At 36.3% G+C, this 22,115-nt stretch overlaps 5 protein-coding genes across 5 annotated transcripts; 3 read left to right on the forward strand and 2 right to left on the reverse strand.

The window, feature by feature from the left end:
* Positions 1-108: 108 nt before the first annotated feature.
* Positions 109-6,249, forward strand: LOC123865803. The gene is made up of 2 exons (XM_045907039.1): positions 109-501; positions 5,755-6,249. Exons 1-2 carry the CDS (start codon positions 151-153, stop codon positions 6,247-6,249), a joined length of 846 nt encoding a protein of 281 aa, XP_045762995.1. The 5' UTR covers positions 109-150.
* On the reverse strand, positions 640-9,801 carry LOC123865407 (protein ALP1-like). Its single transcript, XM_045906409.1, has 2 exons — positions 8,155-9,801; positions 640-650 (listed from the first exon to the last, which is right to left on the reverse strand). Exon 1 carries the CDS (start codon positions 9,799-9,801, stop codon positions 8,932-8,934), a length of 870 nt encoding a protein of 289 aa, XP_045762365.1. The 3' UTR covers positions 640-650; positions 8,155-8,931.
* Positions 966-3,681, forward strand: LOC123865406. The gene is made up of 2 exons (XM_045906407.1): positions 966-1,528; positions 3,103-3,681. The coding sequence occupies exons 1-2, from the start codon at positions 1,181-1,183 to the stop codon at positions 3,679-3,681; spliced, it is 927 nt and encodes a 308-aa protein (XP_045762363.1). The 5' UTR covers positions 966-1,180.
* On the reverse strand, positions 3,263-5,172 carry LOC123865401 (protein ANTAGONIST OF LIKE HETEROCHROMATIN PROTEIN 1-like). Its single transcript, XM_045906404.1, has 2 exons — positions 4,867-5,172; positions 3,263-4,706 (listed from the first exon to the last, which is right to left on the reverse strand). Exons 1-2 carry the CDS (start codon positions 5,140-5,142, stop codon positions 3,885-3,887), a joined length of 1,098 nt encoding a protein of 365 aa, XP_045762360.1. The 5' UTR covers positions 5,143-5,172; the 3' UTR covers positions 3,263-3,884.
* Positions 9,802-18,935: 9,134 nt separating the features above from the next.
* Positions 18,936-22,115, forward strand: LOC123865395. The gene is made up of 2 exons (XM_045906395.1): positions 18,936-18,944; positions 19,564-22,115. The coding sequence occupies exon 2, from the start codon at positions 19,571-19,573 to the stop codon at positions 22,076-22,078; it is 2,508 nt and encodes an 835-aa protein (XP_045762351.1). The 5' UTR covers positions 18,936-18,944; positions 19,564-19,570; the 3' UTR covers positions 22,079-22,115.

The raw sequence follows: 22,115 nt of genomic DNA on the forward strand, positions 1-22,115 counted from the left end.
TGGCGCATCCACACATGCCCGGCGGCACGGCCATGCCGCCGGCTCATGCATCTTTTACCTGCGGCACGCGCGGCTTTTGGTGCCGGCGGCAAGTTTGCTTGCGGCTTCGATACGGAGTGGTAGTGTTGTCGTATTCATTTAAATAACAAAATGACAGAATTTAACTGGGATGATAGTGCTGTACTTTTATTAATAGAAAAGTATCAAGAAAATGAACTATTGTGGAACCCAAGGCATATGGATTTCAAGAATCGCAACAAAAGAAACGATGCTGTTAGGGATATTGCTTCTGTGTTCAACATAGCATCAACAGAAATTGAGAGAAAACTGAAGAATTTATCTAGCCATTATTTTCGAGAAAAACGCAAATTTGAAGAATCTAAAAGGAGTGGATCTGGACGGGATGATGTTCAATTGCCGAAATGGTTTGCTTATAAGGCGTTATCATTTCTTAATGACAAGAATGCACCGGTACCGACTCTGAACAGCCACACACCTAGTGTAAGTACCCATCAAATTCTTATAATTACCTAAGTAGACTAGTTGGTCGACCATAATAAATTTAAAATACATATTTCATTATGCAATATTTTCGTTAATAGGGGTAGGTACAAAGTTTTTGCTTCGCGTATTAATATTTTAGATACCTACTACCTACAACCCGGTAACAATACATAATACCACGGAGCGCGGGCGAGCATACTCTCGTTTTTGACCTTATGTAGTCGGCATAACACTTACCGAAAGCGAAGTATTCGGGAATAAGCGCTCGTGAAGAGTGTACAGGGTTACTGGTGAGACATTTGCAATACTTGAGGACGTGATATATGGCCAACTAGCTGATGCCCGCGACTTCGTTCGCGTGGATTAAGTTTTTAAAATCCCTCGGGAACTCTTTGATTTTCCGGGATAAAAAGTAGCCTATGTCACTCTCCAGGACCTTAAAGCCGCATTTTCATTAGGGGACATTTGTAGCGCGACTCTGTCGCTCGACACGAAATTCACGTGTCTCGCGCGATGTCGCCCGACGTCGTCCGACGTCGCTTGGGACATTTACGGGTCGCGCAACTTGTCGCTAGTCGATGGTCTGCGAGCGTCGACGCGCGCGACTTTCGTGTCCCTCGACAGTCGCCGGACAGGCTTTGAGTGGTGAAAACGTGTGTCGCTTTGTGTTGCGAAAATGGCAGTAGTGTGGTCCAACGAGAATATATTGACCCTGATCGAGATGTATCAAAATTCGCAATTATTGTGGGACACTTCACATCGTGATTATAAAAACAAAATTAAAAAAAATGATGCATGGGAATCTATCGCGACTACATTAGATATACCTAGAAAAGACGTCGAGGGAAAAATGCATAACTTAAGGTCTCAGTTTCTCAGGGAGAGAAAAAAAATTGCAAGCTCAAAATCCACTGGAAGTGGAAGTGGGGATGTTCACAAAAGTACCTGGTTTGCGTATGATTCGCTGCTTTTCCTAGTAAAAGGGTCGACAAGTTCAGGCAGTATGGACACTATGAATACTCAGGTAAGCTCCCGTTAATATTGTTTCTATTTTTTTTATTTTGTACCAGTTTACAAATCATTTTTGAGTTAAACAATTTGACAGAAATGAAACAAAAAATTAGGGCTAATTCGGGCGTATAGTATTTTTTGTTTTGCACGCTTGTTTTACTAGGACTGTTATAAATCTGTATCTAGAGCCACGGTCGTCAAAGTGCGTACCATGGGTTACCATTTCAGGATTTGTCCTGAGATATTTTTGTCTATTTTACTACATAATTCCATGAAATCTAAACCGATTTTAATAATTCTTTTTTTATTTGAAAGTGCACCTCACATATAATTTTTTTTCAATTTTGGTGAAGATCTGACAAATAATATCAGAGCTAGAGGATGGAACTCTTAACGGATAACAGCAATTCACTCGCATAAAGGTTAACGATCTTATTAAATGCATTTCATACATATTTATGAGGGTCTTGACCATCTATAATTAATATGGCTTCACCAATGAACTCCAGTTCTTCAATCTTGATGTTGCTGGCTACTAACCACCTAGAACCTGAACAGTGGATATTGAGGGATTTTCGATTGTGAATTTATATTATAGGTAGGTACCAACTAAGAACTAATACACTAGTGGTTCGCCCCGAACTGAGACCTCGCGGTGATTCAAACGGTATCCCGTAATTATGCATAAATATATTATTGTTATATATTAGTACTTGAAAATAATAATACTTGATGTAAAAGTATTTTTTGCAATAGTGAATGAGAGCGCCATCTATTAACATCATTGTGAATTGAAAATACTAAGGCTCTTTAAAAATGAAATAATTTTGTTTGTGTATAATATTTATCTAATTTTAGTATTTGTTGTTCAAGTACAGTTTAAAAGCCAAACTTTGCGTAATTTTCACGTTTTAAAGTATACAATATAGGCTCCACCTGTAAGTACGGTGAGTTTGTTTTGTAGCTTACCCGTGCGAAGCCGGGGCGGGTCAACTAGTTTTCAATACAAGAATTAACGAAAATTACTTTTCGAGAAGTACGACTGCAACGTATCGATATTTTTAAATGATATTTTTTTTGTGAATCACTGGATATTGAACTATAGTGTTATATATTTTTGGAATCTACTCATCATTTTCTAGTTGATGATAGTATACTTAATCTCATTTTCGAAAAAATTTTTCAACTTCAGTCTTTAATGCGGGACCATAGTCACCCCATCAATTTTTTTTTAATTTTACTAGCCTATGTCACCTGGAATAAGCTAAGGATTCTAACAATACCTCATTCATAAAAACCGTTCAGGCGTATAGAAGTTATGGTGGAATATAGGAACTCACATACATACATACATACTTGAACCCTGAAAACAATATACTCCTTTTTTCAAACACAATATACTCCTTTTTTCAAGCAGTCGTATAAAAATACAGCTTATATTCTATAGATAATCTTCCTTTGGTAATAAATGCACAATTAAAATCTCTGTAGTTTTTTATACAATTTATTTTTATTTCTTGTCTTTTGTTCTTCGCCTGCGAAACTGTGATTTAATGTTTGTTTTACACTGATTTTTTCCTTTTATAGTCATCCGAAAGTTCGGTGGCACTCGAAGAAATACCAGTGGCATCGCAAGTATTAACGCAACCACCAGAGGCATCAACGTCGCCGCCATTACCAACTCAACCAATACCGGTGCCGCTTCCAAATACTCAAAATAAAAGGAAAAAAGATGATCTGAGTGAGGTATATGAAATAATGAAGAGCGCAAAAGCCAGGATGGATCAACCAAAAGACGAATTTCAAGTTTACGCCGACTATGTAGCTTCTGAGTTAAGAAATATAAAGAATGAACATGCTGTGCTACAGGCGAAGTACTTTATTAATAATATCTTATTAGAGGCTAGGATGGGAAAATACAACTATGCAGAATACCAAACGGGAAGTAATTCAAGCCATACTCAAAGTTATGGATACCGTTCTGCTCCTCAACAGTCATCCTATTCGACAAATTCTGTTAATGATGATATAGTAACTGCTAATGCTTCTCATGTTAATAATGATAATGAAGCACCAACTGCACCAACTTTCACAGAATTACGACAAATTGAGAATATTGAAGAACTAGTTTCCCACTTTGAATCAGAAACGCAGAACAAAGAATAATTATAATACTTATAATAATACTAATAACGTTGATTTTCTGTCACTTAAACATAGATTTTTAAAAAATAATAGTTAATAAATACTTAAAAATAATGAAAACTTATTAGTTAGTAGTTTTTTTTATATGATGCTAAGTTTATTATCATTTATTCCTTGGTCTTTAGCCCAAAGCTATAAAAAACATCATTCAAATTTCTTGCAGCCTATGATTGAATAGTTTGCCATGGGACACTTCCTTGAGCACTGCAGAAATATTCAGCAAAGAGGTTTCTTATTGTCTGAGCGGATTGAGGAGGAGGTCTGCCTTGCCTACTTAAGTTCCTCATATTATTATTTGTCAACTCCCTTCGCCACGAACCTTCCACAACATTATGACCAGCGTCTTCAAAATCAAATGTGGTATTTGGTGTATACCTCGCGGTTGAAGTTGTATTACGTCTCAGGAAATTATGTAGGTACACGCAAGCCATTACAACTAATTCAGCATTTACTGGACGTAATGGGATAGCTTTACGAAATACGCGAAACACTACAGACATAATGCCAAAAACATTTTCAACAATTCTTCTTGCTCTTGACAGCCTGTAGTTGAAAATCCGCTTTAAGCTTCCCTTTTCATGAATGCCGGGGTAGGGCCTCATCATGTTTTCAGAAAGTGCAAATGCACTATCTCCCACTAGAACGTATGGTATTTTCGGACCACCTTGGACCAGTGGCTCAGGATCTGGTAAATTCAGTTGCTCTTCATTAAGTGCTTTATAAAATGTAGTCTCCTGGAATACTCCACTGTCAGACGACTTCCCTTTTGCACCACAATTAACATATACAAAGTTATACTCAGCATCCACAATTGCTAAGAGAACTAAGCTAAAATTCTCTTTGTAATTATAATAATCACTGCCAGAATTGGGTGGCGCTTCTAGTAACACATGCTTTCCATCTATCGCTCCGATGCAGTGAGGAAAATTCCATAATATTTCAAAATTACGAGATTTCTCTTTCCATTCATTTACATCGGTTGGCGTCTGAAATACAAGAATAATATTAATAAATTAACATACAATATTAAGTATCAATATAAAATTTAAAATACCAATATAGTTTACCGTAACCCTTACTTACGGTAAACGTTTATGGTATTATTACTGTAAGTAAGGGTACATGAGATTAAATAATATTAAATACTTTAACAAAAGAATTTAATGCCTTTATCAATTCTTTGCAAACTTCTGGTATAGTATGACAAATTACTGATTTTGACACTCTAAAAGTATAGGACAATGAACCATAACTATCGCCAGTTGCCAAGTATCTCAATGTTATAGCGAGTCTGATGTGAGGGTCGATAGATTTCCGAAACTTTGTATCTTGCTTGACTACGGCCGGCCCAACCATATTTAAAAGTATCTCAAAATCGGTTCTAGACATTCTAGTAAAATTTTCGAAAGATCCATCGCGCATTCGAAGACTGGTTATTAAACTTGAACTTTCCCTTTGGAGTAAATATTCCCGGACCCACCACCTCTTTTTTTTACGTTTTGCTAATGTCTTCCGAATAATTATGTAAGCTGCACTGAACAACACTACTTCCTCGGGCGACATACTGATCACGACTGGCCAATGTGAACGAGTCATATGTCGCGGGACATTGTCCCACAACTTTTGCAGAGACAACTACGTGAATGTCGAGCGACAAGTATCTGCGACATGTCGCCTAGTGAAAATGCGCCTTAACTATCCCCATGCAAAAAATCATGTCGATCCGTAGCTCTGTTGCGGCGTGATTCAAGGACAAACCAACAAACACACTTTCGCATTTATAATATTAGTATATATTAGTATGAAGTATGAAGTATGATATGTAAGATGAAAAAAAATATATAAAGAAATAATATCAATTATTTACTGAGTAAATGTAGCTTAAACTTACATAATTATTTGTATACACTATACATACATGTTATGTTTATAAGCTTGGTTTTTATTTAATATTTACATACTGATAGGATATATTCAAAATATAGTATTGAAGCTTGTTTGCAATTATTTATAAGATTTCCTTTTTATTTTCAGTCTTCTCAAGATAATATCACTCCCCAGACTACGCTACCTTCGACAAGGACTTCACGAAAGCGAAATATAGAGAGAGAACCTGAAGTTGATGAAGCTTTGCAATTACTGAGGGAGATCACGTCTAATGCAAGGCAACGCGATGATGCTGCTATATTTGCAGACTATATAAGTAGCAAGTTGAGGAAGATGGATCATTACACGATGTGTACAGTACAACATCAAATCCAGAATATTATCTATGAAGCAGAAATGAGAATGGGTTCGATGAATTTTGATACTAGTAATACTACTCAGCCTCTTCGTTATCAAAATGTTCGTCCAGGATACTTCACCGGCCAACCTACAACGTTAGCAATGTCACCGTCGCCCTCAACTTCGCGCTCTTACTCTGTTCTATCAGACTATGAAATGCAAAATAGCCCAGATGTCAATACAAGTGACAGTCTGTTACAAGTCTTGGAAAATAATTTAACCGAAAATAGTGTAATAGATTAAAATAAGGTTACATATTAAAATGACGAAAAACGCAATGCCTTTACTTAAAACTAAAATAAATGTTTATATTTTCGGTTAAATTATTTTATTTTAATAAAAGCTTAAAATTATTGATACATGTTTCTGATTCCTAAATAAAACAATTATTTGAATAATCATATTTTATTTCTTTCAAACATTATATTTGATATTGCCAAGGAAGCTGACCTTGTTCCGATAGAAAATAACATTTTAGCTCATTTCTAATTACACTTGGTTCTACATTTAGAGCGATCTGCGGTATATTTTGTTGCATTTCGTTAAAAACTCCATCAGTAGTTCTTTCATTTCTCTTCATAAAATTATGCAGATGCACACAAGCCATCACGACAATTTTTGCTTTCTCATTTTGTAAACCAATGCGTGAATGCAAAATTCTGAATTTATTAGATAAAATGCCAAACGCGTCTTCTACAACCATGCGCCCGCGACTAAGTCTATAATTAAAAACCCTCTCAGGTGATCCTTTTGCATGATATCCAGAAAACGGTTTTATTATATTCTGTGAGATGGGGAAAGCATCGTCACCGATGAAATAAAAAGGTACAGGTGTATTTCTCCCTTGTAATGGAATCGCTTGTGGCAGACTTAAAGTTCCATCTCGTATCATATCAAATAAAGTTGAATTTCGTAGAACTCCACCATCAGATATTCTGCCCTGACATCCAATGTCTACGTATAAAAAGTTATAATTGGCATCGATTAAAGCTAGCAAAACAATACTGAAATATGACTTATAATTAAAAAACTCAGAACCGCTATTAGTTGGACATAGTATACGTATATGTTTCCCATCGAGGGCACCTACGCAATTAGGTACATTCCATTTCTGCATGAAACTTCGAGCCACTGATAGCCATTCTCCATGTGTATTCGGCATCTGTAAAAAAAATTGTTTGTGATATTTGTGTGTTTAGTTCTAGTTATATGTATGTAAAATGTGTGTGAAGTTCCAGGTAGGGGAGAGTGGGTAACGGTGGATCAAGGGGTACAGTGGATCGAACGCGGCCTATATAATGCGCACATTTACACGATATAGCATTTTACGTTCTATTTTGTATTGCCCTTGACTCGCTACCGGGGTGCGACGGAAAAGTAAGTATGAAAGCAAAATATTTTGATGTTTTAAAAATGTAATGCTGCAGTTTGTAAAAAGTATTTAATATGAATCAAAAGTCACATGGCGTCATCAGATATGACTATTTTTTTAAAGAAAGGGAAATCCTTTCTTTAAAAAAATAGTCATATCTATAAACCTGAGAAAGGTAGCCCTAAGATTGCTATGGCAGTGTGTACCTTATTGATTTTGCTCAGGCTTTATTATAAAAACACATTCTAAAAGTGTTAAATTGTGGCAATATTTAGCTCTACAAAAAAGTTGATTCACTGTTACCCATTGCACTCTCCCCTACAGTATAAAATCAAATATTATAATTGTGTCTTGTACATGCCGTAACTGTGTGAATGTATGTGGTCTGTTTTGTTTTCTAATGTAGGTGTTCAGTTTCTAACTACCTAATGTGTTACGGATATTTTGTACTTACCCTTAAATAATTGGATAATGTAGACACCAAAGTTTGACAAACATCTAGAATTATTAAAGAAATAACTTGTGGAGACACTTTAAACAGTGTACCGAGTGAAAAATAAGAGTCTCCTGTAGCCAGGTATCTCAAAGTAATTGCTAGTCGATCGGAAGCTGACACAGCATTTCTCCAGCGGGTGTCAGTTTTTGATATGATGGGTCCAGTTAAATTCAGTAATATTTCAAATTCTTCACTAGAGATCCTTAGAAAAGTGTTAAATTTCGAACGAATATTTCTTCGGTTTATGTCGTCCCTTCTAAAATCTTCAAGTATCGGGGACACATTACGGCGCTTGTACACGCTAAGAAAAAACGCCGGGCGTACCTAAGAATTCGTGTCGTAACTAGAAAATAACTGTGTACACTGCTCGCAGCGGTGCACGAAAAAAATCTTGTCTGCGCAAGACACGACGCGGCGAACGTTGTTGCGGAGCGGCGGGGGGGCGGTGTAGTAGGGTTGAGCCAGCCCAGTTTTTGTTGTGCGTTGTGCGTTTGGTGTGGACGTGTATTGCAGCGTAGAGTACAAAATGGCTGATGAGTTACTTATAACTTTAGTAGAAGGACGACCGGTATTGTGGGACAAAACTTTAGACATATATAAAGATAAAAGACTCACATACGAAGCATGGAGAGAAATATTTACTATCTTAAACAAAGACTTCGACGAAATGACAAATGTCAAAAAAAATGAATATGGTAAGTACTTACAACATATTACTATCTTTTTACAATTTTCAAAAATTCAGATTACTAGATATATTCTATATAGCTATATATTATTATAAATATTAATCATTGTCGTTACCCACATTAAATACATCTACAATAAAAGATTTAAGTTGCAAGCAATCATAAGTTCAATAGCGCTAAGTAGCATACGGACACGGCTTTGCTAAAAACGATAATGACTAATACTTATAATAAAATACGTATAAACATGAAAAAAAATATAACATGTAATTGTTTATTTAAACAATATGGCAGGTAAGAATAATTCCTTGTTTCACACTTTTTGGATTAAAATTTAGTAGTCGGGTTTTAGTTTTAGAACTTATTTTTTATGTGTATTTATCTTGCCATGGCAGTGATCCTTCATCAGAGGAAAAATATTCAGTATATTTTTGACGAATTTCGTCTGCTGTGAGATTATTGCCTTCTAAATGCAATGGACTATTTAATCGGTCTCGATTGATTAAAGGCTCAACGTGACCTTCTTCTGTATGAATAAAATTTTGCAAAACGCAAGTAGTTTTTACAATAGCAACTGTTAAATCGAGACTTAAGTTTAAAGATCGGTGCAGAATTCTCCATTTGTTGGCCATTATTCCAAATGCACACTCGACGTATCTTCTTGCCCTTGTCAAGCGATAATTAAATATCTTTTGTTCTTTTGTGAGTTCGTTACCACCGTAGGGTCGAAGTACGTTAGCATGAAGTGCGAAAGCTTCATCAGCTACAAAAACATATGGTAATATATAGTTAGTATTTATTATAGAGCATGGGGATGGTATGTTTAACGTATTGTCAACAAGTTTTTTCCAAAACTGTGTTTCTTTGAAAACATTTGAATCACATTCTTTACCATACGACCCTACATCAATAAAAATGTAATTGTAGTTGGAATCCACAATAGCCATGAGAACAATAGAAAAGAAATGTTTATAATTTAAAAACATTGATCCACTTTCTTCGGGTTTAATTATTCTAATATGTTTCCCGTCCAGTGCTCCAAGACAGTGTGGAAAATTGGCATTTATTTCATATCTTTGTGCTATATTCAACCATTCTTCTTGTGTTGGCATCCGCATATAAACTGTAGATAATTCTGACCAAATATGATGAGTAACTTCACGTACAATGTTCGCTATTGTTTTTATTCCGATTCGAAAATCGAAATGAAGACGTGCGAAGGCATCTCCAGTTGCCATGTATCTGTAAAAAATTGTAACAATGTCTTAGAGCAAGAACACACTTGCAACTTGCAGTGCGATTAATTGCAAGTGTGTTCTTACTCTTACAATGAGGTCATTTCCTTTTTTATATGAAGTTTATGTCTACTTGCAATAGATGGTACCTACTTTCTAACGGTAGTTCGTTTTTTGTTTCAGCAAAGTCTACAGCAAAAAAATGGACAAGTTTGCGAGATAGGTGGATGAAATGTCACAGAAGACTTAAAGAAATGAAATCGGGATCGGGTGCTAAGAAGATTCGTAAATGTGATTTTTACGACGAAATGTTATTTTTGACAAAAATTGTAACACGCCGAGACACTGAGTCAAATATACCCGAAACAACAAACGTGGAAAAAAGTCCCGTAGAACATACACCGATCGCGAAAAAAAAGAAACAGGATGTTAGCGAGGTGGACAAAAATATGGCAGAATTTATAAAGGCTGCTACCAAAGAAGAAGAGAGCCGTGCCATGTCATTTTTTAAAAGTATAGCTCCGAGTGTTGATAAGTTCAGTGATGAGGAAATGGTGGATTTCCAGTTTGAAGTTTTAAAACTTGTGCGTTCTACGCAACAACGAAAGGGAAGTGATGTTCAGCATCAATGGAGTACTGAGTATTACAAAACAACGCAGCCTTCTACGTCGTCATTTAACGTACCCGGCCCATCATACTCGACTCGACCAGGTTACAGTACTCAAAAATCTACATCCATTGAATTTGACACTGAAACTATTAGTAGTGTGGAAACATCGCATACAGATGAATTTCACTTTGACTTTTCTGAAGAATATGAACATGTGGAGTCTGTTGAATTTGGAAACATGTAACACTTCAAAGACATTTATTATTGTATAACGTTCAAATCAATATGCTTAAAAAAATTACTTACCTTAATGTTACGGCCAATCTAATGTATGGAGGAATACTTTCTCGCATTTTGGTATTTTCATGTCGTATATTATTTTCTATTGTTGTCAAAAGCTTGTCAAACGTAGAAATTTTCATGCGAAAATAATCCACAAATTTTTCCTCATGTTGTCGCATGACACGGTAAAGGGTAATGAACCCGCCAAACTCATTTTTCTCTTGTATAATTGGATGAACCCAGTAAAGTCTCTTGTTTTTTGTTTCCTTTTTTATTTTGTTATAATAATAATACGCAATTATCATTCTTTTTTGCTTTGTAGTTAACATTTATATAAATAAACGAAACTCACTGATTACACTTGTTATTACTTGCGCGCCCTACGCCCGACTGTCGACTGCACGAAAAGAATCGTGTCGTGTACACGTTTCCATTGGTCTTGTCTGCGGAAGACACGAAAAGTTTTCGTGTGTGGAACAGACAAAATTCTTGTCGTCTACACGAAGAATTTGTCTTGTCTGCCGCAGGAACGGCAAATTTTCTTAGCGTGTACAAGCGCCCTTAGGCCTATTTCGAAGACTTGGTCTGACCCAATATCTTCGTTTGATTTTGCGGTTCTTTTTATGAATAATGACATACAACACTACACTTGCGATACACGCAACTATATCATAGTCCAACATCTTTCGATTCTACGTACACGACTAATTTCAACGAAAGTCACAACACTACTGCGTAAATTGCAACCGCGACTGCAGGCCGCCGGTAAAGCCGGCGGCAAAGTCAGCGGCAAGGCGGTCTGAAAGTCGGCGGCAAACCCGGCGGCATAAGCCGGCGGCATGTGTGGATGCGCCATAACAGAGCAGTCGATGAGACGACTGTTGAGGCCTTTCGTCGTCTGTTGTACATGCTCTTACGTGATAAGGGCGATATGCATGGTAACCTGTACCATGTACGTTCTTGAAGAGCAAACGGAAAAATACTAACTCTTACCCAGCTGCTATGAATAATGGAGTTTTGTCATCTACTAGTGGAGCTGAGATCTGTAATATGTTCGCAAAACATTTTGCTTCGGTTTACGATGGCGCTCAGAACTTCTGTAACTTAGATTCTTCCTCTCATTTACGAAAGATCCTCAATTTAGGTAATAGTGAGTATTTTGCTACTATAGAAATAAGTCCGAAAGATATTCTTAAAAAGCTTAAAGGCCTAAATGTTGCAAAAGGTTCGGGACCAGACAACTTACCACCGGCATTCATAAAACGATGCGCTAATTGTTTAACCTTGCCTTTGTATCTAATTTTTAAAGCCTCCTTATGCTCTGGCAACTTTCCATCTCTTTGGAAACGAGCAAAAGTTGTCCCGATATACAAGAGCGAAGATGAGAAGGATATTCGCAATTATAGGCCCATATCGATCCTCTCCGTTTTCGCCAAGGTCTTTGAATCGTTAGTATGTCCACTGATTCAAATTCACTTCAAGCACTTCGTTACTGAAGATCAACATGGATTTCTTCCAGGTAGGTCCACTGCCACTAACCTAGTCAGTTTCACTACCTTCTTATCCGATGCTATTGACTCGCAGAAACAGGTTGATACCATCTATACTGACTTCAAGAAGGCATTCGATAAAGTGCCTCACGGTATTCTGGTCGAAAAATTATCGTTCTATGGGTTTTCAGGCCCAGTGTTGCAGTGGCTTACATCGTATCTGCATGACCGTTCTTTTTATGTAGTAGTAAATGGTTTTAGCTCTTCAATAAGTATGATTACGTCAGGTATTCCTCAGGGGTCGCATCTTGGGCCAATTCTGTTCAATATATATATTAACGACATTATATTTTGCTTTGAAAATTCCACACCATACTTATATGCTGATGATCTAAAATTTATGAGAATAATTGATTCACCGGATGATTCAACTCTACTACAGAATGATCTAAATAGATTAACAACCTGGTGTGAATCTAATGGTATGCAACTTAATATTAATAAATGTCTTCATATTAAATTCACTCGAAAGATCAATATTATACCAACACAATATATTTCGAATGGCAATAGTTTCAAGGAAGTTGAGCTAATACGAGACTTGGGTGTTACATTAGATAGAAAACTAACCTATCTTAACCACATAGAAAATGTAATGAACAAAGCTTCAAAATTGTTGGGATTTATTATGCGACAAGGTCGAACTTTTAAAGAACCAAAGACGAAAATCACACTTTACAATAGCCTTGTCCGCAGTCAACTAGAATATTGTAGTACTGTTTGGCGTCCACATTATGCAACCCACTATTTAAGGCTAGAGCGTATCCAGAAAAGATGTATGTGGCATCCATCATACTTAGCGAAGATCGACAAAACAGTAATTTCTTATAAAAAAAGACTAACTTATTTTAAAATGATGACACTAGAACAAAGAAGAGATTTGCTAGATTTAATGTTTTTCTATAAATTACTGAGAAATAACTTAGACTGCCCTAGCTTACTAAATAAAATCAATTTCAGAGCACCTAAAAGATATCCCCGTCACGCTATTACTCCTTTTGTACCTCCACGCACCCGAACTGTCTTCGGCGCCAACTCCATCATCCCTCGGTTATGTAAATTATGTAACAAATTCAGTCAGTCACTCGATATCAACATAAATCCACCTGGTACGTTTCGAAAAATAATTATTAGTAACTTAATCAACCAATCAAACTAATAGTGTTAAGAAACATTCTCTGTGTACCTACTAATTAATGGCAGAAATTTCAATTTTTTCAACATATTTTTTTTTTTACTATTCTTACTCCTAGGTTAACTTTGCTTTATTATAGTTTTAGATTTATTCAATTACCATTACACCTTGAATATTTTATTTTATGTTTTCACTAATTCGGAAAGTTTTTAGCTACTTTTTGTATCATTTTACTAATGTGATTAATATAACTGTTCCATGTTAATTGTGTGAATGTGCATGTAGTGTTTGCTTTAAAATGATTTTACATACAACGTCATGTAATTTAACTTTATTTAATTTAAGATCATTTTTGTAAAAATCGCTAGCGAACCTTATTAATAAAAATAAAAATAAAATAAACCTGCTCATTCCATATACAAAATATTTTGACGGGTGGGGCACTGACGTCAATTTCGTCGAATTTTGCAGGAGGGTGCTACCTTCTTTCTGCACGTTCAAAGACCATAGGTATGGTATGCAGGCCCCATCCCTTAGATACGTGTTCTTTAGACATGTGTAAGTAATGCGATTGATGCATTACGCGTAATATTACCCGACCGCGTACTGTAGCATTACATATTACACGACAAAATCAAGCATTACACATCACACTAAAACATGACGCGGACAGCGTTTCGCGCTCGCTGCCTACTGACTGTTCGGTCATGTCATTCGGCAATCGGCATATCTCGGTGCGTGGTTTGAGAATCGTAAATTGTGCTAGTGAGAGAGAGTGAGAGAGAGATACTCGTGCTTCATATCGGTTGCGCGGCCAGCCCGATTTTATATACTGTAGTCTGTAACTGATGCAATAAGGTTTACGTTTATTTGGCTCCGCCAAGGTACTTAACTTAGCTCTTCAAAAATTCGTACGATATGATTGTTTAACAATGAATTCTTTGTTTATATTTATTAGTAATTATTAGTATTTGACAAAGCGTGGGCGGTCAAGGACATTTTTCACTTATTACGATAGGGTTCAATGAATATTTTTAAAATGCCAAATTAAGTATAGTGTAAATAAAATTAGTGTTACTAAAATCTAAATGACTTACTTTATCGTGTAAATAATATTATATTGTGTTAGTATATTTTAATTTTTATGATAAGACAACTAAGCCAATGGACAAGACTGATATTTATACGTGTAAATAAATAAATTAATAGGTACCTATTTGCAAGTGCGTGTGTATAATTAATAGGTATGGCGACTAAAAGAAAAACTAGCCCCATTTGGAATCACTTTGAAGAAGTTGTTCCAAGCAAAAAGGCAAAATGTGGATACTGTTCCCGTATATTGGCAATCTCTTCCAGCTCTATCGGAAGTCTGAGTCGACATATGAAGTCGATGCATCCTACTATACAATTAAACAGTAGTAGACAGCTTGCTACTGTTCCCGAAGCCGAACTTCGTGATAGACCGGTCGACAGTGAAGTTGAAGTAGAGCCGATTCCATCATGCAGTAAAAATTTGGACTTACCATTAAGATTTCCCAATAGACAAACAGTTCCTTCGATGGCAGACCATGTGTTCTCAAAAAAAACTTTACCAAGGAATCGAATACAACAGCTTGACGAGCAACTTGTTAAAATGATTGCCAAAGGCTACCATGCCCTCCGAATGGTCGACGAAGTCGAGTTCCGAAAATTCGTCGAAATGTTAAATCCAGGTTATACCCTGCCAACGCGGAAAACTCTCTCGGAAAGTTTACTTCCTAAATTTTATAATAAAGTTCTGGAAAATGTTCAAAAACAAATAGCAAAAGCAGCAGCTATTTGTATTACAACGGATGCCTGGACGTCTATTGTGCAGGATGGGTAATGTAGCTCTCACCGCGCATTTCATCGATATAGAAACGCACAAGCTGTGCACTGTCATGTTAGGGTGTATCGAATATGAACAGAGACACACAACTGTCAACCTTAAAAACTTTCTAGAAGCTAAGTTTCTTGAATGGAACATACATCACTACGTGAATGTGATAGTTAGCGACAATGCCCCAAATGTGTTAAGTGCTGTTCGCCTAGGAGGATGGCGCTCACTTCCTTGTTATGCTCACACCATTAATTTGGTTGTGCAGTCAAGCATTTATGAAATAGCTGACACCGTAAACAGGGTAAAGGCTGTCGTGGAATATTTTCATAGAAGTAATCCAGCTAAAAAGAAATTAATGGAGATAGAAGAACAAATGACTATATCGCCATTAAAACTCAAACAAGACGTGGCGACAAGATGGAACTCCACATATGACATGCTCATGAGATTTTTAAAAGTTAAAGAAGCTCTTATCGCCACGTTAGCAATAATGCGACCAGACTTAAGTTTACCGCAAGACGATTGGATAATAATAGAAAAAGCGACAGAGCTTTTAAAGATATTTTACGAGGTTACTGTAGAAATCAGTGGTGAACAATATGTGTCTGCATCAAAATATATCGTCTTTTGTAAAATTATAAACAAGACACTGAGCAGATATTCATCAGCATGTCCAGAAAATATTGAACGACTACATAACGCACTGAAATCACAGATGCGTCTAAGGTTTGGAGAAGTTGAAAACAATGTGATTCTTTGTGAGGCCACAATATTAGCCCTTAATCAAATACTGGGAAATAATTTCCCACTTAGTCAGGACGAATATTTTCCATATTTTTTTTTTAATGACAACACCTGGGAGTGCCAACCATAGATAAAACTAATTTTGAATATATTTGTTAACTGATAAATGGCAACATTTGTCCAGAAGTTGAAATCCTGTCAGTATACGACAAGTCAAAGTCAAAAGTTGTGGTTTTTCTATAAAATATCGCAATCTCGTCAGTTTTTTTGAAACTTTGTGAAAAAAAAATCTGGTAAGTGAGTTCACGTAATATTATAGTAAAATAGACATATTTTCTGAACTTTTCGCTGGAATATAACCTAGAAAACAATAAGTTTCATTGAAAATATTTCATGTTAAATTAGTGGGAAATAATTTCCCATTGTTTGTTCCGGATTTCAAAAATCTGATAACTATATAAAAATAAAAGTGTGCCCATTCATTGACCAAAACATGACTGTGCCTTTGTTGTCCTTTTTATGATTTATATTATTTTATTTTTAGCAACTTCAAAAAAATGATTGCCAAAAAGTATAAAGTACTAAACAAGAAGAATCTGGAAGCCGCTATTGAGAACCTAGCAGATATATCCGATTTGTCCGGATCAGATAGTGATGATGACCCATGTTATGCCAATAGTGTTGATTCTATTCCAATTAGCTACTTGAATCAACCTGACGATAGCATTATAGAACAGCGTCTAGAAGAAATTTTTGGCACAGAAGATGATTACGAGACTGTGGAAACTGAACCCATTGTACATACAACAGAATCATTATTGTCAGTTTTAAATCATCAATCTGACTCTGACAACACAACTAACACAGGTGGCATAGCTCAATCAGTTGATTTCAATTTTGATCAAGATACATATAATAGCCAACTTCAAGTACAAGAAAAAGACACTGAAAATCAAGGCAGTCCTGAGGCAGTATATCTTGAAATTCCAAAAGACGATAGTAGTAATAGTCCACTCCTGGAGCCAGTTATTTCTAATAGTCCACTCCTTGAGGCTGAAGCTACCACTGCTGTGTTAGATAACTATTTTCTAGACAACAATCTAATAAACGACTTTTTAGAGGATGATCAACAAGAGTCTCGCGCTCATAATGTAGTACTTAGGGACCGCTCCCAACCAAGAGAATGGAAAAACCAGGATTTAGCCCATGATATTCCTCCTTTTGAAAAGCGATTTGAACCCAGGACTAGGGACACCCACAAAACTACACCATTGAATGTTTTCGAAAGGTTTTTTCCAGATAAGGTTATACTAATTATAGTCGAACAAACAAATAGGTATGCTCGTCAAAAAAATAGCCATAACTGGATACCTGTCACTGATCAAGATATTAAGGCGTATTTAGGAATTTTGATCATGATGGGCTTAAACCCTCTACCAGACATGGAGTTGTACTGGTCGACAGATCCGTTTTATTACAACAAAGAAATCGCCCAGGTTTTTCCAATAGTTAGATTTAAAAAAATAACGGAAAACCTTCACTTGAACGACAATGCTACTGAACCACCAAGAGGCTCTTCTGCCTATGATAAATTATACAAAGTTAGACCTCTGCTCACTGAACTTAATAATGTATATCAGAATGAAGCTCACAACTCGGCGGTACAATCGATTGACGAGTGTATGGTCAAATTCAAAGGCCGTAGTTCGTTAAAGCAATACATGCCTAAAAAACCAGTCAAAAGAGGATTTAAAATTTGGGCAAGATGTGACGCAAAAACAGGATATTTATATCAATTCCAAGTATACACCGGAAAAGGCGACAGCACTGAAAATGAAGGCCTTGGCTATAATGTGGTAATGACGCTCTGTAATAATGTACCACGAAACACGTTACTCGCGTTCGATAATTTTTTTACGAGCTGTAATCTTTTAGAAGACCTATATGAAAAAAACATTTATGCAGTAGGAACAGTCAGAAGTAACAGAAAAGATCTTCCTGACATGATAAAGAAAAAACAACCAAAAGCATTGAGACTAGAGAAACATGATTTTGCAGCTGTCACAGCAGAGCCAATCACAGCCATCAAGTGGTGTGATACTAAAGAGGTAGCAGTTCTCTCCACAGCACATCAGCCACGAGATGTAATGTTCGTGAAACGAACACAGAAGGATGGCTCTAGAAAAGAAATTCTCTGTCCGAAAGCCATAGCTTCATATACCCTTAGTATGGGTGGGGTAGATTTATTTGATCATTTCAGGTCTTCCTACCCAATAAACCGCAAATCCAGAAAATTCTGGATGAGATTGTTATTTTTCTTATTTGATGCATCAATTATCAACGCGTTTATAACCTACACCTATACACATGTGGCAACGTTGCACGCTCATAGGGATTTCAGGTTGCGTTTAGCACGTTCATTGATAGACAATTACACAACTCGGAAAACAGAAGCACAAAAAGGAACAGTGTTTAAAAACAAGAAAGGCGGTATCTTCGGTGTCCCGGATGAAATCCGTTTATTGAATGTGGGCATACATTTACCAGAAGGAATCAGTACTTACAAAAGATGTAGATTCTGCAGCACAAAGAGACAAGAACAGAGGACCAAAATTCAATGTACTACATGTAAAGTAGCTTTGTGTGCCAAGAATTGCTTCAAAACTTTTCATACCTGTCCATCTCAATAGTCAATACCGTCAACTAAGGCGTCTTTACCTTTCTTTGTTATCTTTACCTACCACTGACTTGTATTAAGAAAAATAACTTTTATCAAAAACTACAAATAGAAGATATTTCATAGACACACTGGTAGATTTGTAATGAGTCACTGGTCACACATATTTTCTTTTACGCTGGTAACACTGTCAATTGACAAGTTATTAACGTTTGTCATTATTCGCGGGACAATTGTAACTGCAGATTCTGATCGAAATTTTCATTGTGTTTGTGATTAACTTGGCCGAGGTAAGTAGAATTGATACAAATTATGTGTAACCTTCCTACGAAGACGTGGGTGCTGTTATCATGATCGTTTCTAAACAATTTTAAGAGAAATTTGTAAAGGTAATGATAGTTGGGGTTAGGTAAAGTTGCCACAGTTTCTATAGTGGCGTTTTTACCTGTAGCCAGGGTTGTCACTATTGTTGACAGGCTTGTTACCTACATAAATGAGAGAATTGTTTTATTTATTTACTGCGAGGACTTACAGGCTAATTACAAATTACCTAACAATAATATTACTATATAATATGTATAACACTTACTAGTAATATTATTATAGGTTCTTACAATCTAAACCGTTTCCGTGATGTAATGATTTTAAGCCACTGCCTGCTAATTCAGAGGTCGTGGGTTCAATTCTCGACGAGATACCTTTATATGGTACTTGGTTAGGTAATTAGGTAGGCTTAGTAAATTAGGGTTTTGCAAATTTCTCGTCTGACTAGGGTGGGCAGTGCCATAGCAACTCCCTTATTCGACGGCGGTGGCTACTTATCATCAAATGGACCGTCAGCCTGTCTGCTTCCCTTGGGGCGTAAAAAAACAATACTTGCTGGTACTTACCTGGTTTTCTTCATTTCAGATCAAATATGACTCGCCCTAAACCAAAAAAGCGGAACAGAAGAAAAATAGGAGCAAGGCCCTATAAGAATTATTCAGAGGAAATGCTCTTATTAGTGGTGGAAATGTTCCTTACCAAAAAGGTGTCATCTTATGACGCTGAAAAACAATTCGGTATACCACGCCGTACAATAGAAAAGCGGGCTAAAAATTTACATACCAGCAAACCAGGTCCACGATACCGATTCACGGAGGAAGAGGAGTCGCAATTTGTAAAAGTGCTTATTGTTGCCTCTGAATTTGGATGTCCATTAACACAGTTAGATTTCCGCATGATCGTATTCGATTACCTTAAAAAAAAAAATAAAGCCTACATTTTTAATGACAATCCTCCAGGTGACTGGTGGGTTAAGAACTTTTTGATAAGACACCATGACAAACTGACTGTGAGATCTACACAAAACATCAAAAAAGCAAGAGCCGAAAAATCCCTTCAAGATTTTCAGATATACTTTGAAAATTTGAAGAGCTGTGTTAAAGATTTGCCGGCAACTCACATACTAAATTACGATGAAACTAATGTCAGTGATGACCCAGGGGCAGTCAAATGCATTTTTCGCCGGGGAATCAAATATCCGGAAAGAACAGTCAACTACTCAAAAGGTTGTATTTCTGTAATGTTCTCAGGAACAGCCAGTGGTGATCTTTTAGCCCCGTACATCGTCTATAAATCTGAGAATATGTGGACACAATGGTGCGATGGAGGTCCAGAAGGGGCACGTTATAATCGAACTAAAAGTGGTTGGTTTGACTCGGCCATCTTTATAGATTGGTTTACGACCATAGTGATACCATGGGCTAAAAGTCTAGAAGGACCAAAGCTTGTCATAGGTGACAACTTATCAAGCCACATTAACTTAGAAGTCATAGAACTTTGCGAGCGTTACAATATAAGGTTCGTATTACTACCACCCAATTCAACGCATATAACACAGCCCCTCGACGTCGCATTCTTTGCCCCACTAAAACGAACTTGGAGAAAAATTCTTATGAAATACAAAATTGAAAATCCAAAGCAGACATCACTTAATAAAATGCACTTTCCGTTACTTTTAAAGCAGTTAATTCAAGACGGAAACTTAAATAATGCTGATAACTTAATCAGTGGATTTAGAGCAACTGGTATATTTCCATATAATCCACAGAAAGTATATTCAAAAATTCCAGAATATTGTGAAGAAATTACCCATGACATAGATAAATCCTTACTTGACTATCTAAAAGAGAACCGAAATCCAAATCCAATAAGAAGAATAAAAGGAAATAAAAAAATGAATGTAGCAGCAGGAAAATCAGTCACCAGCTCGGATATAAATAAAGATGTAACTAAAAAAAACAAACTGAACAGCACTAGTGAGTTGACAATCAAAACAAATTTTGCTGCTAACAGTGGTGAACAAGTAGTGGGAAACAAATTACCAGAAAAAAAGAGGCCTAAAATAACTATTCTTTCAGAAATAATAATACCCCCGAAGGCAGACGGCAATCAAAAATCACAAACAACGAAAAATGAACAAAGAAAAGCTAGAACATCTGATTTTACTACAAAAAGTGAAGAACCAAAAGCTGGACCATCCGGATTTATGATAAAAAGTAAAGAACAAAGAATTTCAAATAAAGATGTTAAAAAGAGGGGTATCAGAACCAAAAGACTCCACGACGATTCTACAGATTCAGATTCTGAATGCTCTATACAGTATGCAGATTCTTCGGATTATGATTTCAATGAAGACATGCAGGATTACTTATTAAAGCAACTGATAGAGGATCAGAAAATGAAGGAACAGGAAATAGAGGAACAGATTACCGAATTAGAAACAAATGTACATGGGACGGAAAGCTTGAGAAAAAGAAATTATGAAAGGAACGGAAAGGAGATGGTAAATGAATATGAAATAGAGCAAGACGCATGGGAAAAACAGGAGTTAGAGGAACAAATGAGTGAATTGGACACAAAAGGGACTGAGACAGAAAGCTTAAAAACAGAAATTAATGAAATGGGAGGACAGAAGATAGAACAAAAGGTAGTAAATAAATATGAAATCAAGCAAGACGCAAGAAACAAACAGGAAATAGACCAAGAAATAAACACTTTGGAAACAGAAGGACATGAGACAAAAAGCTTGAGAATAGGGAGTATTAAAGGTAATGAGACTTTATTAGAGGAGGAGACAAAAAATGACTCAAACAGGACAGACAAAGCCAAAAGTTTATATATTGGACAATACATATTGGTAAAGTTTGAAAGCACCAAAAATACAAAAAAGTATTACTGCGGCCTGATTACGAATATTACCGAACGTGAAGGTATTTTTGCGAAATTTATGAGATTCAAAAACGGCGGGTTTTACTGGCCCACAGTTCCCGATACAAGTATTATATTTAAAAATGATATAGTGCAAATTTTACCCAATCCGTACAAAAACCGGCGTGGAATTTCATATTTTGACGTAAAATTTAAATACAAACTAGAATAGTAATTTGTTCATTAATAAATATCCAATAACATTTAAA

This window comes from Maniola jurtina, chromosome 5 (assembly GCF_905333055.1).
Source record: "Maniola jurtina chromosome 5, ilManJurt1.1, whole genome shotgun sequence".
NCBI lineage: Eukaryota > Metazoa > Arthropoda > Insecta > Lepidoptera > Nymphalidae > Maniola > Maniola jurtina.